This window comes from Podarcis erhardii (genome assembly GCF_964252035.2).
Source record: "Podarcis erhardii genome assembly, chromosome: 3".
Classification (NCBI taxonomy): domain Eukaryota; kingdom Metazoa; phylum Chordata; class Lepidosauria; order Squamata; family Lacertidae; genus Podarcis; species Podarcis erhardii.
In genome coordinates, this window is record NC_138507.1 from 74,193,712 (window position 1) to 74,208,708 (window position 14,997).

General features: G+C 43.8%; 1 protein-coding gene across 1 annotated transcript in view; it reads left to right on the plus strand.

Moving 5' to 3' along the window:
- The first annotated feature begins 4,827 nt into the window (after nt 1-4,827).
- The window catches only part of LOC309338623 (uncharacterized protein), a 46,347-nt gene continuing 36,177 nt past the window's right edge, over nt 4,828-14,997 (plus strand). Inside the window, exons 1-7 of the mRNA XM_081855943.1 lie at nt 4,828-5,194; nt 6,614-6,858; nt 7,741-7,877; nt 8,868-8,957; nt 11,325-11,451; nt 13,254-13,348; nt 14,310-14,466. Of these exons, the coding sequence (XP_081712069.1) occupies nt 6,657-6,858; nt 7,741-7,877; nt 8,868-8,957; nt 11,325-11,451; nt 13,254-13,348; nt 14,310-14,466 (808 nt within the window). The 5' untranslated portion in view covers nt 4,828-5,194; nt 6,614-6,656. The remainder of the gene's footprint in view (nt 5,195-6,613; nt 6,859-7,740; nt 7,878-8,867; nt 8,958-11,324; nt 11,452-13,253; nt 13,349-14,309; nt 14,467-14,997) is intronic.

A 14,997-nucleotide genomic window follows, 5' to 3' on the forward strand; every position in this document is an offset into this window, starting at 1 on the left:
GAGGAGAGAATTAAGTTTAGACTTGTCTGAAAGATCGCGAGCCTTTTCAGCAAAGGATCAATGGTGTCTCTACGAATCTCAACATAAAAAGGACATCTTAAAAATATATGTTCAGGGCTTCCTATTTCCCCTAATGGGAAGGTGCAAAGTCTCTGTGCGTACAGGACTCTTCCATAGGAGCCTTCTGGAACCGGTGAGGGCAAAGCTGAGCTTCTAGCAAGAGTGAAAGCCCTTCTTGTGTTTCTGGATGTGAGGAAATAGAGATATGTTGCTGGAGCAGCTACGTATCTCCCGTTTTCTATGATTTTATAATCGGGGACCCTTTTACAGTCCTGTTGTCTCTCTATGTCCACGATTCTTTGCCTAACCATGGTTCTAGCTTGCCCAGGCCCATAGTTATGAGGGTTTGGGGAGCAAGGCCTAGTTTCTGAAGACTGTTTAAGACTGCTGTCTGCCAGCCAGACTGAAACTGGTCGCTCAGAATCAATGGGGCTATTCCTCGGGGGAGCAGTTTCAGAGTTAGCCAGAGTTTTCCCCCTTTGCCCTTGCTACAGTCCTGATCCAGATCAGCTCCTTTGCACCTGCAATTTGCATGAGAAAAAGCATTCCCATTCACTTCAGTGGCAACTTTCAACCATCCATAGACACTGCAGGTGCAGGGGGGGTCAGATCAGGACCATGGGTTTGGAGTGGGGGCAAATAGAAAAAAGTTCCCATCTCTCATTCTGTCTGACTCAAAACCACCACACATGACTATTTCTAAAAGAAGATAAAACCCGAGTGAATGCAAGAGCAAACAATGGGATTAACATAATTTATAGTATTTGCCCTACCCTCATTATCTCTCCAGAATAACAGGGGTTTTTTTTCATTTACAGGTGGTGAAAAGGCATATCAGGCATAGCAGTTGGACAGGGAACACCCAGGTTTTGTTCAAGGGGTGAAACTTCCCCTTTAAAATCATGTTTTGTTCTAAACCAGCCACTTAATCCCTTCCTTCTCTGCACTTAATGTTTATTTAGTTAGTTGTTTCGCAATATTTATATACTGCTTGAATGTTGTGAAACCTCAGAGGCTTAGAAAAATCTACATTTAAAAAAATAAAGTTGTTTACTTAAGAAATTATGTGCTCATGTTGAGTTTTCCAGTAACCACTCAGAGCACAAAAGCTTCTGCTGACTTTGTCGTTTGAACCTGTTGCTGGTGTGAATATTTATTTATTGTAATTAAAGCTCAATTTTTCCTCCAGTGAGTCCAACGTGGCATCCATGGCTATGCTCTACTTCATTTAACCCTCCCCCCAACAACCCTGAGAGGTAAGGTTAGGGAGAAAAACAGTGACCAGCCCAAGGTTGCCCAGTGAGCTGCATGGCCAAGCAGGGATTTGAAATCTGGTCTCTCAGGTCCTAGTCTGACACTCTAACCACTATACTACACTGCCTCTATAATCTCTGCACCCTCAATCCAAGGCCAAGCAGGTTTGCTTTGTCTGTCATGAACTAGACAATGGAAGATAAGAAGCTGGAGACTGGGATGGGATTTGCAGTGCGCACTCAAACCGCAGCCTCTTTCAGCATTGTGCATTGATATGATGCAGAGGTGAGCTACCTATGCCTTGTGGGAGATGTGCGGCACCCCTACATCTCCTTTGGTGCAGGCTCCTCAAATTCTCCTTGCCTTGCACATACTGCCTCTGTCATTGTTGAAAAGTGCCACCACTACAGCACTACTGCTGAGATAGGAATAGATTCCTGCATGCAGACTGCAGAGGTCAGAGTGACCTTTCTGAATGCTTTCTGTTCCCCTCCCCCAAAGAGTGGGAAAACGTCAAGTTTGCTGATGACACTGAATTGTTCAAGGTTGTTAAAACAAAAAGAGATTATCAAGAGCTCTGAAAGGACCCCACCAAACTGAGTGAATGGGCAGTAGAACACCAAATGCAGTTCAACGTAAACAAGCGTAAAGTGACCCATGTTGGAACAAAAGACCTTAATTTCACCCTTGCACTCATGGGGTATGAACTAGGGGTGATGGACCAGAAGGAAGACCTTGGGGTCATAGTAGATAGCTGGATGAAGATGTCGACCCAGTGAAGATGTCAGCCTCAGTGTGCAGTAGCTGCTAGACTAGAGACTTTCCACCTCTGTGCTTCCCATTTGTAAAATGGGAAACAGAATTAGAAGGGCCTTAGATGTGTCTCAACATGAGTATTACTGTGGTGCTCTCCATGCATAGGTTTGTAAACTTCCATCATGTCATTTCTTACTCATATTTTCTCTAAACTAAAAAGTTCCAAGCACTGCAATCTTTATTCATAGGGAATCACTTGTGGTTGTTTTCTGCACCTTTCACAACTCTACAATAATCCTTTTTTAACTGAGGCAACCAGAACTGTACAAACAGTAATACAAATGCGGTTGCAGTTTTCTTTTCAGTTCCTTTCCTAATGATCTCTAGCACAGAATGTGCCCTTTTCACAGTTACCAACATGGAGCCACCCAGATCTTGTTAAACTCCAATGTGCATCAGCCAAGCCAGCAAGGACAATTGCCCAAGAACAACTGAAGGGCACCATCTTGACTACCCCTGCTATACATGCCCACTTAAAAGTCAACCCAGTTGTTTTCATTGGGGCTTATTTCCATCAGGTAAGTGCTTATAGGTCTGCAGCCTAAACTGCTTATAAAAACTTCCTTTCCTAATACAGTCGTACCTTGGTTTTCGAACAGAATGTGTTCCGGAAGTCCGTTCGACTTCCGAAACCAAAGCACGGTTTCTGATTGGCTGAAGGAGGCTCCTGCAGCCAATCGGAAGCTGTGGAAGCCCCGTCGGCTTCCCAAAATAGTTCGAAAACCAGAACTCTCACTTCTGGGTTTCGATCATTCGGGAGCCAAAACATTTGGGAACTAAGCTGTTTGAGAACCAAGGGTCAACTGTACTTTCCTACATATATGTATGCTACTTGTGTGACTTGATATGTAGGCTGCCGTTGAGAACAGCTACTTGATTTATACACTTTTAGTGCTTGCTTTCTCCATATGCCACTGTTGGAATCTGGATTGTGTGAAAGGTTGATCTGTGTTGGCCTGGTTTTGTGGATGGATATATTATTTGGTTCCCAGAAGTGCAAGCTGGATTTCGAAGGGGCAGAGGAACCAGAGACCAAATTGCAAACATGCGCTGGATTATGGAGAAAGCTAGAGAGTTCCAGAAAAACATCTACTTCTGCTACGCAAAAGCATTTGACTGTGTCAACCACAGCAAACTATGGCAAGTTCTTAAAGAAATGGGAGTGCCTGATCACCTCATCTGTCTCCTGAGAAATCTCTATGTGGGACAAGAAGCTACAGTTAGAACTGGATATGGAACAACTGATTGGTTCAAAATTGGGAAAGGAGTACGGCAAGGCTGTATATTGTCTCCCTGCTTATTTAACTTATATGCAGAATTCATCATGCGAAAGGCTGGACTGGATAAATCCCGAGCCGGAATTAAGATTGCCGGAAGAAATATCAATAACCTCAGATATGCAGATGACACAACCTTGATGGCAGAAAGTGAGGAGGAATTAAAGAACCTTTTAATGAGGGTGAAAGAGGAGAGTGCAAAATATGGTCTGAAGCTCAACATCAAAAAATCTAAGATCATGGCCACTGGTCCCATCATCTCCTGGCAAGTAGAAGAGGAAGAAATGGAGGCAGTGAGAGATTTTACTTTCTTGGGCTCCATGATCACTGCAGATGGTGACAGCAGTCACGAAATTAAAAGACGCCTGCTTCTTGGGAGAAAAGCAATGACAAACCTAGACAGCATCTTAAAAAGCAGAGACATCACCTTGCCGACAAAGGTCCGTATAGTTAAAGCTATGGTTTTTCCAGTAGTGATGTATGGAAGTGAGAGCTGGACCATAAGAAGGCTGATCGCTGAAGAATTGATGCTTTTCAATTATGGTGCTAGAGGAGACTCTTGAGAATCCCATGGATTGCAAGAAGATCAAACCTATCCATTCTTAAGGAAATCAGCCCTGAGTGCTCACTGGAAGGACAGATCATGAAGCTGAGGCTCCAGTACTTTGTCCACCTCATGAGAAGAGAAGACTCCCTGGAAAAGACCCTGATGTTGGGAAAGATTGAGGGCACAAGGAGTAGGGGACAACAGAAGATGATATGGTTGGACAGTGTTCTCGAAGCTACCAACATGAGCTTGACCAAACTGCAGGAGGCAGTGGAAGACAGGAGTGCCTAACATGCTCTGGTCCATGGGGTCATGAAGAGTCAGACACAACTAAACAACTAAACAACAACAAATATTATTTGGTGGCAGGAAATTGTAAGCACAAGCAATATCTATGCACCATTCTATGAGCAATCTATGAGATGATCCTCATTACTGAATGTCCTCTACTTCTTGAATATCAGATGGTTTCTCCTGGTGCTAAAAGGGGTGCAGACCATGGCAAATGAAGAATAGGGTCCAAGGAAAGTCAGTGGGTGATTTTGCAAATCCGAGGTACCAAAGCATGTGCAGAGTGGCTTTCTCATTTTATTTAGTAACCATAGCTCAAAAAAAATTCCACAAATATAGAAGAGGTGCTTGTGGTCATGTGGTGGAAAAAGAAAGGAACGGATCTCTAGCAGTAGCTATCTGAGAAACACACTCAGTGAAAAAAGTTAAAGAAAATGGAAAAAGTAAGGGTCAAAAAATCCTAAAAGAGAAAGAGAAAAGGAGGAGGCAAGCATTGTGGAATGCAAAAATAAAAGGGGAAGGAGAGCAGAGCCAAATGGGAATAACTGGTTTGGGCACGTTTTCGAGGCTGATCATGCTGCTTTCTCATTTTTTTCTCGGGCTCCCTGTAGGCTGCAACATCATGAAGAAGCAAGGCAACAAGTAAGCCTGATAACTGCAGCCAGCTGACCCCTTGAGTAATATTTGATGGAAACTGGACATACTCCCACAACCTGGATGGACCTGTACTTTGGACTTGATCATACTGCAAAATCTGCAGCGATTGCATAACAACCCAGAAATACATGAATAAAGGAGGGTGGGATGAAAAGGAGGGCAGGACGAGGGAGAGACTTGGGACGAGTATAAAGGCTTCATGGGATCGGGAAGGAGATATTTGCTCAGTTTGGTCCACAGCTCAACCTAACTGGAGCTCCTCAGATCACAGAAGGGAAAAATCTGGGGTCAGGTAAGAGACTCCCCCCCCCCAAGAAGCACCTTTGGCCATGCTTTTGCTAACTTTTAAATGACTAAAACAATTACATTATTTCAATCTATATTCTGTTAAAAATGCTGAGGGTTGAGGGTCTTCTTTTTCAACACAAAAGACAAAACTTAAAATTTAACTGGTCCTGCTTTTATTTTTGTTTGTTTTATATGCTTTCTTTTAAAAATTATGGCTTTGATTACCGTATTTTTCGCCCTATAGGACGCACTTTCCCCCCTCCAAAAATGAAGGGGAAATGTGTGTGCGTCCTATGGGGCGAATGCAGGCTTTCGCTGAAGCCTGGAGAGCGAGAGGGGTCGGTGCGCACCGACCCCTCTCGCTCTCCAGGCTTCAGGAAGCTATCCGTAAGTCTTGCAAGCCCGGCGGGAGGTCCCGCGGGCTCGCAAGGCTTGCGGGCAGCAGCCTGCAGCCCAAAAGCTCGGGGGACAGTGGGGAGTCGCAGCACCGCCACCCCGCTATTCCTCGACCTGGTCTGGAGGCTGGCGGGGGGAGGGGGAAAAGCAAGCTTGCTTCTCCCCCCCACCAGCCCCACAAGCTCGGGGGATAGCGGGGAGGCGGAGCGCCGCCAGCCCGCTATTCCCCGACCTGATCTGTGAGGCCAGCCCCACAAACTCGGGGGACAGCGGGGCAAGCCGCTGCCCCATGGAGGCTAGAGAGGCTGTCCCTGAAGGCAGAAGAGGGAGACGCGCTCCGTCTCCCTCTTCTAGTTTGGGGATGGCTGCGCAAAGCCTCTGCAGGGCAGCAGAGTGCGCTGCCCCACAGAGGCTAGGGAGGCTGTCCCTGAAGGCAGAAGAGGGAGATGGAGCGCTCCGTCTCCCTCTTCTAGCTTGGGGATGGCTGCGCAAACTTGGGGGGGGGGGAAATTAAAATTTTTTCCTTGATTTCCCCCCCAAAAAACTAGGTGCGTCCTATGGGCCGGTGCGTCCTATCGGGCGAAAAATACGGTACTTTTTGCAAGCTGTCCTAAAAAAAGCAGCACCTATAGTAACTCAAGGGACGTGGGTGGCGCTGTGGGTTAAACCACAGAGCCTAGGACATGCCGATCAAAAGGTCGGCGGTTTGAATCCCTGAGCTTCCATTGCTCGGTCTCTGCTCCTGCCAACCTAGTGGTACGAAAGCACGTCAAAGTGCAAGTAGATAAATAGGCACCGCTCCTGTGGGAAGGTAAACGCCATTTCCGTGCGCTGCTCTGGTTCGCCAGAAGTGGCTCAGTCATGCTGGCCACATGACCCAGAAGCTGTATGCCGGCTCCCTCGGCCAGTAAAGTGAGATGAGCGCTGCAACCCCAGAGTCGGTCACGACTGGACCTAATGGTCAGGGGTCCCTTTACCTTTATAGTAACTCAAGTGTGTAAGCCAAAGTCTCTGCCTTCCTTTACAGTCACTCCACTTCCAGAAGAGAAAGAATAAGAGACCTTTGAAAAATGCCTTACGTTAGACAGAAGTTCATTGACATTCTGGAAAAAGCAATGGAAGATGGTGAAAAGATGACTCGAGAGGAAATGCTATTTACTTATGACGGAGTTGTGTACCCCACAGCTCTTTGCAGCCCAGAGCAGTTCAAAGCTCTTGAATCTTTTGAGGCAAGAAGTGATGATGTGTTTCTAGCAGGATACTGCAAATCCGGTGAGTGTGTGGCCATGTTAACATTAGTTAAAGTCAAAGTGATAGTGGAGACTGGAATGATAGTATGCAAAAAAAATAAAATAAAAAAATTATTGAATAAATGGCAGTATAATACCATAATTTGCAAAGACCTAAAGACAGAAAAAAAATATGGTTCTCAAGAACAACAACAAACCTCAGTTCTAATCTTCTGAATATTTTTGGCTGCAGAACTTTGATGACAAGGGGATATGCTACAAATGTAGACATGTTAATGTGGGGAGAGAGTTCAAAAGAGACAGGTTGTTTTGATAGGACACTTGTCTTTAGCTGATATAACCACCAAGGGATCCTGATTAGATGTAGGGAGGTCTTCCTCTTCTCCCAGGCAGTTGATGGGATAAGACTTAATGTTAGCATCACTCAGATTAGTTAGTTTTCTGCTGTTGTCTTCTGTCTTGATTTGTTCTTAAATTTGATTTAAGGCCTATTTTAAACAATATTTTAAAACTTTACCGTCAAGGTTGCCTAGAGACTGCTCTGTCTTGGTAGACTAATGAAATAAACAGGAAGGTAAATAAACAGCTAGGTGACACTCACAAGTATATGTGAATAAGTCTTTCTGTTTATATAACACACACACCTTAAGTATGATTGTATGTTAGTGAATATTCTATTGCAGTCTTTAAAGATCTCCTTTTTCCTTTGTTTTCTGGCAAAGTAATTTTGCTTTTTGAGGAGAGAAAACAATTATGATAAAAAAAAATTGGGAAAGAATGTCTTCTATCAGAGTTTCTTGAAACTCACTATTCTTGTTCATGAATTAATCAGTTCTCCGATTATTATGCATTTGTTGGCAGTCTGAAAAAAAAGCATTTCATTCCCAGCTCTGTGTTTTCCTAGGTACCAACTGGGTTGGCCAAATAGTTACAGATTTAGTAGTCACATCTGCAAAGAAACATCAACCGGAGAAACTGAATGAAAAATTGCTACTTGCGGAATTTCCGTACATTGAAATTGGAGATCTTGAAAAGTATCAGGTTAGTACTCTTTGTTTGTAATGAAACCAGGATTGCTCAGACATCATTGGATTGCCCAGACATAACCCCCCCTCCCATTGTCACATTTGTCACCAATGCCACCATGAGTGCCACTACCCTGGTAGAATAGTTCTTAAAGTTTAATGTGGACCTTCCTAAGGAAGAAGAAGAAGAAGAGTTTGGATTTGATATCCCGCCTTTCACTCCCTTTAAGGAGTCTCAAAGCGGCTAACATTCTCCTTTCCCTTCCTCCCCCACAACAAACACTCTGTGAGGTGAGTGGGGCTGAGAGACTTCAAAGAAGTGTGACTGGCCCAAAGTCACCCAGCAGCTGCATGTGGAGGAGCGGAGACGCGAACCCGGTTCCCCAGATTACGTGACTCTTAATCACTACACCACACTGGCGAGTCCTGGGCAAAGTTTTCCCTGATCACTTCCATGAAAAGGGCATTGACTCATTGCACTGACACCAGTGCAGCTAAGGACAAATTTTGTGGTGGGAAAAACTTACCCCTCCCAAGAAGCTTGTGGTTTTTTAAAAAACCCAGATGCCTTTTGAAGGGGCATAGCATTGTGGCCCCCAATGGAAGGCTCCCCCTCCAAAAATGCCCCAGAATAGTATGCAGTTTTGGATATTCTGGGAGTCAAAATGGCAGCCACCATCTAGAGGCTTAGTGGTCACTAAGGAGAGTTCCATTGCTGCTACTACTCTAGATGTGGCAGCAGGAACAACAACAACAACAACAACAACAACAAGTTTTAAAAGAAGCTGCCCAAAGGAAGGGTTCTCTGCAAATTTTCAGCTCAGCTTCAATTTCTATGTTGAAGTTCTTGGAAGTGTTTTCAAGAGTCATGCACAAAGCTTGGATTGCCCAATCAGTTATGCTGTTGGCAAATAGTAGAACTGATTATATTTTTTTTTAAGTTGGCTTTTTAAAAAAATGAATCATCTGTTTTCCATTTCATGCCTATTAATTTGGCCTCTGGAAGAGGATGAACGGCTATCCCTCCAGGAGAGTGATGTTTACTCATCTCCGCCCTGATAAGCTTCCAAAATCTGTCTTCAAGAATAAAGCCAAAGTAAGTACTGTTATCACAAAAATATTTTAAGTGGTACTTGTATGTAGATCAGCCTTGAACCAGCTCATAACTGTAAGCAAACAAGTAAAGTGCTTTTCAAGGTACCGGTAGATGTTAACTTACAGCTCAAACCTCTAATAAGCTTTCTTTTTTACCAGCAGCCAGGCTTGAAAGACTGGAAGAACTTAGAGGGTGCTTTTCTGACAAATTGGTACAGTAAAGCATGTAGAATAGCACTTGTGGAAAATTTCACTAATAAAATAACATTGGCACAAGGGCGAAGCATAAAGACTCTTTTGTAACTGATTGGTGTAGCTTTATTATGCATATAGCTCAGATGAACACAGAGGACTCTCCTCACATTATGTAATCTTTTAGTTAACCTGACTTGTTTATTGTTTTCTATACAAATGGTTGTCTAGGATAGGAACTTAACTCTCTTTTTTGCATGTATGCCTAGACTCTGTCTTCTGGGTTAGGGAGGGATATTTTACTATATGTGTGCACGATGTCATTATATGTTGTAAGAATCCAATATACAAACAAGCACTTTAAAAAAATTAAACAAAATCAGATATAACAGAGCATCATAGCCACAACTGCATCTACAATCCTGTTACTTGCACCAGCCGGAGCAGAAGAGTGGTATGGGAGAAAGTTCAAATTCTAATTTTGCTATGCCAGCTCCCAGGCTGGTGTGGGAAATAGACCCAGGCCTGTTCCCATCAACAATGGCCCATCAAAGCTGGTGAAATAAGTCCTGCCAGGACTGCAATGGGCTGCTTTATTGCTTTAATCCTGGTGCTGACATTCTACTCTGTCCCTTGTTCCGCTTAAGTAAAGGTAAAAGTAAAGGGACCCCTGACCATTAGGTCCAGTTGCGGATGACTCTGGGGTTGCAGTGCTCATCTTGCTTTATTGGCCGAGGGAGCCGGTGTACAGCTTCCAAGTCATGTGGCCAGCATGACTAAGCCGCTTCTGGCGAACCAGAGCAGCACACGGATACGCTGTCCCTTCCCGCTGGAGAGGTACCTATTTATCTACTTGCACTTTGACGTGCTTTCGAACTGCTAGGTTGGCAGGAGCAGGGACGGAGCAACGGGAGCTCACCCCGTCGCGGGGATTCAAACCGCCGACCTTCTGATCGGCAAGTCCTAGGCTGTGTGGTTTAACCCACAACGCCACCCGCGTCCCTTAAGTACAATGCAACAATTGTCCCACAGTGTGAGATTTGAAGGTGTGTTTTCTGGCCACCTTTTGTGTAGCGTGACTTGGTCCAATTTGCACCGCATAGGAAATCCTATAGTAGCAACAGGACATGTTTGTACTTGTAAATCAGTAGCTAAAAGCAGCAGGAAAGAAGGTAGCTTTTACCAGATAAAATGAATGTGGATGACAGCCAGTCCTGGGGGGTGAAAGCTTCTCGTCTAAAGAGGTTAGACAAATTCATGGAAGATGAGATGAGTCATGGCTACTAGTCATGATGGCTGTGAGAGTGTTATGCCTCTGAGCACTAGTTGCTGAGGAACACAAGAATGTTGCACCCATGTCCAGTTTGTGGCCCTCCCATAGGCATCTGGTTGGCCACTGTAAGAACAGCATATGGGACTAGATGGGCCATTGTGGGATCCTACAGTGTCCTTCCTACATTCTTGTCAATTATGTGCTATGCAGCCCAGTTCTCTCAATTTGTATTCAGACATCACAATGACTGCAATGGGTCTCACTCCCAGTGCATTAGATTGCAGTGATAACATGTGGTGTGTTAATTGATTGTCAGGGTACTGTCAGCGGCTCCTGGCTGGTTGCCCAGGGAAGTATAAAGATAAGGAAAAGTTTCTTACCGCCCTTTTTTATTTCAAACATTACAGAGAGAACCTATAGAACTCAGCCTCTTGGATAATGGCGTTGTCCCGAATGAATCTCCACCCTCCCCGTCTCTCCCACTTCCTCATTCGTCACCATCATCACCTCCTCTGTGGATGCTGCTAAGTGCCCTCTGTCTTTGAGCTCTTTGCTCTCCTACTTTTAAAGCTCGACAGGTTCTAGGAGATGGTGGGCCTGTAATGCTTTCTAGTGACAACGTGTCTGCCAGCTGCTGCTCTGGTTCTGCCTGCTCCTCATGGCCAATTATTTCCCAACTTTTCCTCTCTTCTGCCTCTGAACAGTGACCTCCCGCAAATCACTGTTGTAAAGCTATACCGTCTTCTTCTTCCTCCTCCCTGGGAGGGTCAGGTTGGGGAGTGGTCTCCACCACTCTTCCTCCTCAGTCCAGTCCCTGACATTGATTTATGAGAAATATGGTGCATTGTAGATAGTGCAATTCCATCATCTCATACTTATCATTCCCATGTTTTCGTTTTCTAGATATTGCTGCTCATTCGGAATCCAAAGGATGTCGCTGCATCTTTTTTCCATTTCTCGAACACCTTCGCTCCATATCCCCCTTATGATAAATTTGAAGATTACTTCCGAGCTTTAATGGAAGGACAAAGTAGAAATTCCCTTTTCCTATCTATGTCAACTATAATAATGCATATAATATGAACAGCACAATGGTTTGCATCTAACAAAGTTGTTCGTGTGCCATCCTCCAAATCTGTTCTGGGAGATCCCCAACCCTCTCAAGCAGATTTGGGGAGTGTGGGGTATGTAGGAAGAGGAAAGGGAGAGGAAGTCCTTGCACAAATTGGATGACTTTGTTGGATACAACCTATTGATTTTATGTCTTCTCTAAAGTCATCCAATGTTGAATTTGAAGGGATTATATTGTAAAGCCATTTTTTAAAAAAAACATTCCATTTCATTCAGGCATCATCTGACAGTGGATAATGATCCTACCTTCATCCGATAAAAAATAGTTAACACCAATCACAATTCCCAAATTGAACATAACAACAAATGACATTTAGTTGAAAATGGAAGCAGATGTTTCCAATCTCCTTGAGAACTGAAGAGTAGTAGGAAGGGGAAACACATGAGTCAAAAGCTCCTGTATGTAACACTAAACTATGGTGTTACATGTACACTTCTTAGGAAGTGTCAGACTTGCTGCTTAGATATCTAGAGATCTGATTTGCATAAGAATCTTTATTGTCATTGCATTGACTTGTACAGGCAGTTCAGACTGAATGCCTCCTTGACAAGTCCATCAGCTGGACAGTCCTAATTCCCATGCTCAAAATCCTGATTTACTATACCATCATAAATTTGTTTTTTGAGATTCAGTTAAATGAGAACCATGGAGCACCAACATTACCATATGTTGATTCCAGTGCTTCTCAGACTTTTGATACTATTAAGGCCCAGGGTTTGGGGGTGAGAGTTGACGCAAAAGGAAGGCACATTTCATTCCACATCAAAAATACATATTTGTATTTTCATGATCAGTTCATAGAACATTGGGCAGGCATGCTCCTTGCAGCTGAAGGATTAATATTGCTTTCTAGCAGGACCGCCGTGTATATGGGGTATATGGGGCACAAAGGGCTTCAGCCCCCTCAATATTTTGAGGCCTGGGACTCACCCCTCCCAATATCGAGGGGGCCACCATCCCCTGCCTCCTGTGGGGCAGGAGGCTTGGAGGATGTTTTCGCCATTCCTGCTCCCCCTCCCACGATCTCATGTGATGTCATGCACATGTGACTGCCCCCCCAATGTTGTGCTCAGCTTCGCATGGCTGCTTCCTAGTGCCAAACTTCTCTTTCCCCCAGTTAATCAGGACTTCTGGATAGGGACATACTGGGCAATGGTAGTCCTCAGGTATTCTCTTGACCTTCTGCTGGCTAAGTCACCACTGCTGCTTACAGGTGGGAGAGGAGAAGGTCAAGGCTGCAGTAAGCTCAGTCTGGTGCAAACATACTGATGAAGGCAATCTTTTGCTTTTGCACCATCTCATCCCACTCCCTCCCGGTAAGCAGCAGCAACTCAGCTGGTGGGAGGTCAGGTAAGCACCAGCAACCCCACCACCACTGTCCATGACAGTCAGCCATTGTGAAGGCTACATCCCAGTCTATCCTCTTCTCTCCCTCATGATGGTGTGTGGAACAATCCTGCATGGCACATTCCCAATTTGAGGGGCATAGAGTAAGTCTAACATTTATTCCTGAGCTTAGCCATGGTGTTTGCGGAAAATGAAGATGGTTATACGAATTCTATACTTATTCTTAACAGTAAGAGTGTAAGTTCAACCCTATGCATGCCTAGTATGCCCCATTGGGTTCAATGGGACTTACTACAAGATTATTGTGTATAAATCTTGCTCTCACCATTGCTGTATGATCTGATTTTTGCCAGTGCCCTGGGGTTCCTATATTGAATATCTTTGCGTGTGGAACAAATTCATTGATAAAGAAAATGTCATGCCAATAACATATGAAGAGCTGAAAGAGGTAAGGTTAATCATGTTCAGATATACCTTGTAGTTCAGGCAAGTGTTCAGCTAAAAGAGGGTTGCCATATTTCAAAAACTGAAATATGGAAACCCTAGCAAAGCTGTTGAGCTTTCCCCCCTTTTCTTTTGGCCAAAGCTGTTGAGTTTTTGAGCTATTTTTAAGGAAATTCACCAAAACTACACTTCCTACATGGGTTGCCATACGTTTGGATTTTTCCTAACATTTCCGCCCATTTTCGACAGCCTAATGTACATTATTAAAGCCAAAAACTCCATCACAAAATTCAGAGCAATGCAAAAGCAGGAGGACAACAATGTTCCAAGCAGCACACAAGTGTTTGCTTCCATAAGTGAAATAAGCAGAGTCCTCAAATATCTCTTGCATGACCCCATTTTAGGTTGGAAGAGGCCCCTTTGAGCTGAACCTAGTTCAACTGAACTGAGGTTCATACCTGCAGAAGATGTTACAGGCAGTGTTTTGATATATAACTGGAGAACTTGGATTTGAGTCGCCACACCAGGCTATAAAGAACAAGAACCCCAGCAGGCACTTCTGTAATACAAATACATGAAAATACATGAACTGTATGTATGGGGAAAGGCCATTATTTAGTGAGAAAATGTCTGCTTTGCTTGTAGACGGCCCCAGGCTCTATCCCCAGAAACACCATTATGTGAGCTTATACAGTGTAGATAGTAAGAACATAAGACGAGCCCTATGGGATTAGGTCAGTGGCGAGATGAGCGCCGCAACACCATAGTCTCCTTTGGCTGGACTTAACCGTCCAGGGGTCCTTTACTGCAAATGGGAGTAAAGTGTGTTGCATTGTGACTTTCCCTAAGCAAGCTGGATTCATTTGTTGGATGTATGAATTTATATAAGTAAGTTTGATTAACTTACTTCATCAAACATCCAATCGGAGTGTCACACACATTGCTTTTCCTTTTTCCCTTTGCAGAACACAGCTGCAGGAGCCAAAAAAATAGCTGAATTCTTTGAACTGAACCTAAGTGACGAAGACTGTCTTGGTGTTGCAGAAAGGAGCACTTTCAAAGCTATGAAAGGCAATTCCAAATCAACCCATGGAGAATTTGGTGATGTTCTTTTCCGTAAAGGTAAATGCTATAAAGCAACCTATACTCTTCTTCCAGCTTTGGAAAAATCACCCAAGGCTACAAATAAATAGCTTTTATGCATTGCATAAAAAACAAGATTTCAGGAGAAGCACCCCAAAATTCTTCAGGGGATCTGTATTTTATTTAGAATGCAGAAAAAGATAGTGAAATGTCTAAAAATAACAATAATTGAAAAAGTAACAAAATGGCAGCACCACGAAGGGTAGGAATTGTGTTACTCATCATTTTTAATGTTTGACATTTTATTATGTTTTTATGTGTGCCGGAGGGCACCCAGAGTGGCTGAGGAGGCCCAGCCAGAAGGGCGGGGTAAAAATAATAAAATTACTTATTCACAAAAGTAGTTAATATGCTTTAGTAGTTCCAATAATGCTTTGGACTTACTAATGCTTACCTGCAACTGCAAATATGTGATTTCTGGACCACAAATAGAAAATCATGGTTGCTTGTGGAAGTATATATATATAATTTTATATTTCCTTGTTTTCAGGTGGTGTAAGTGACTGGAAG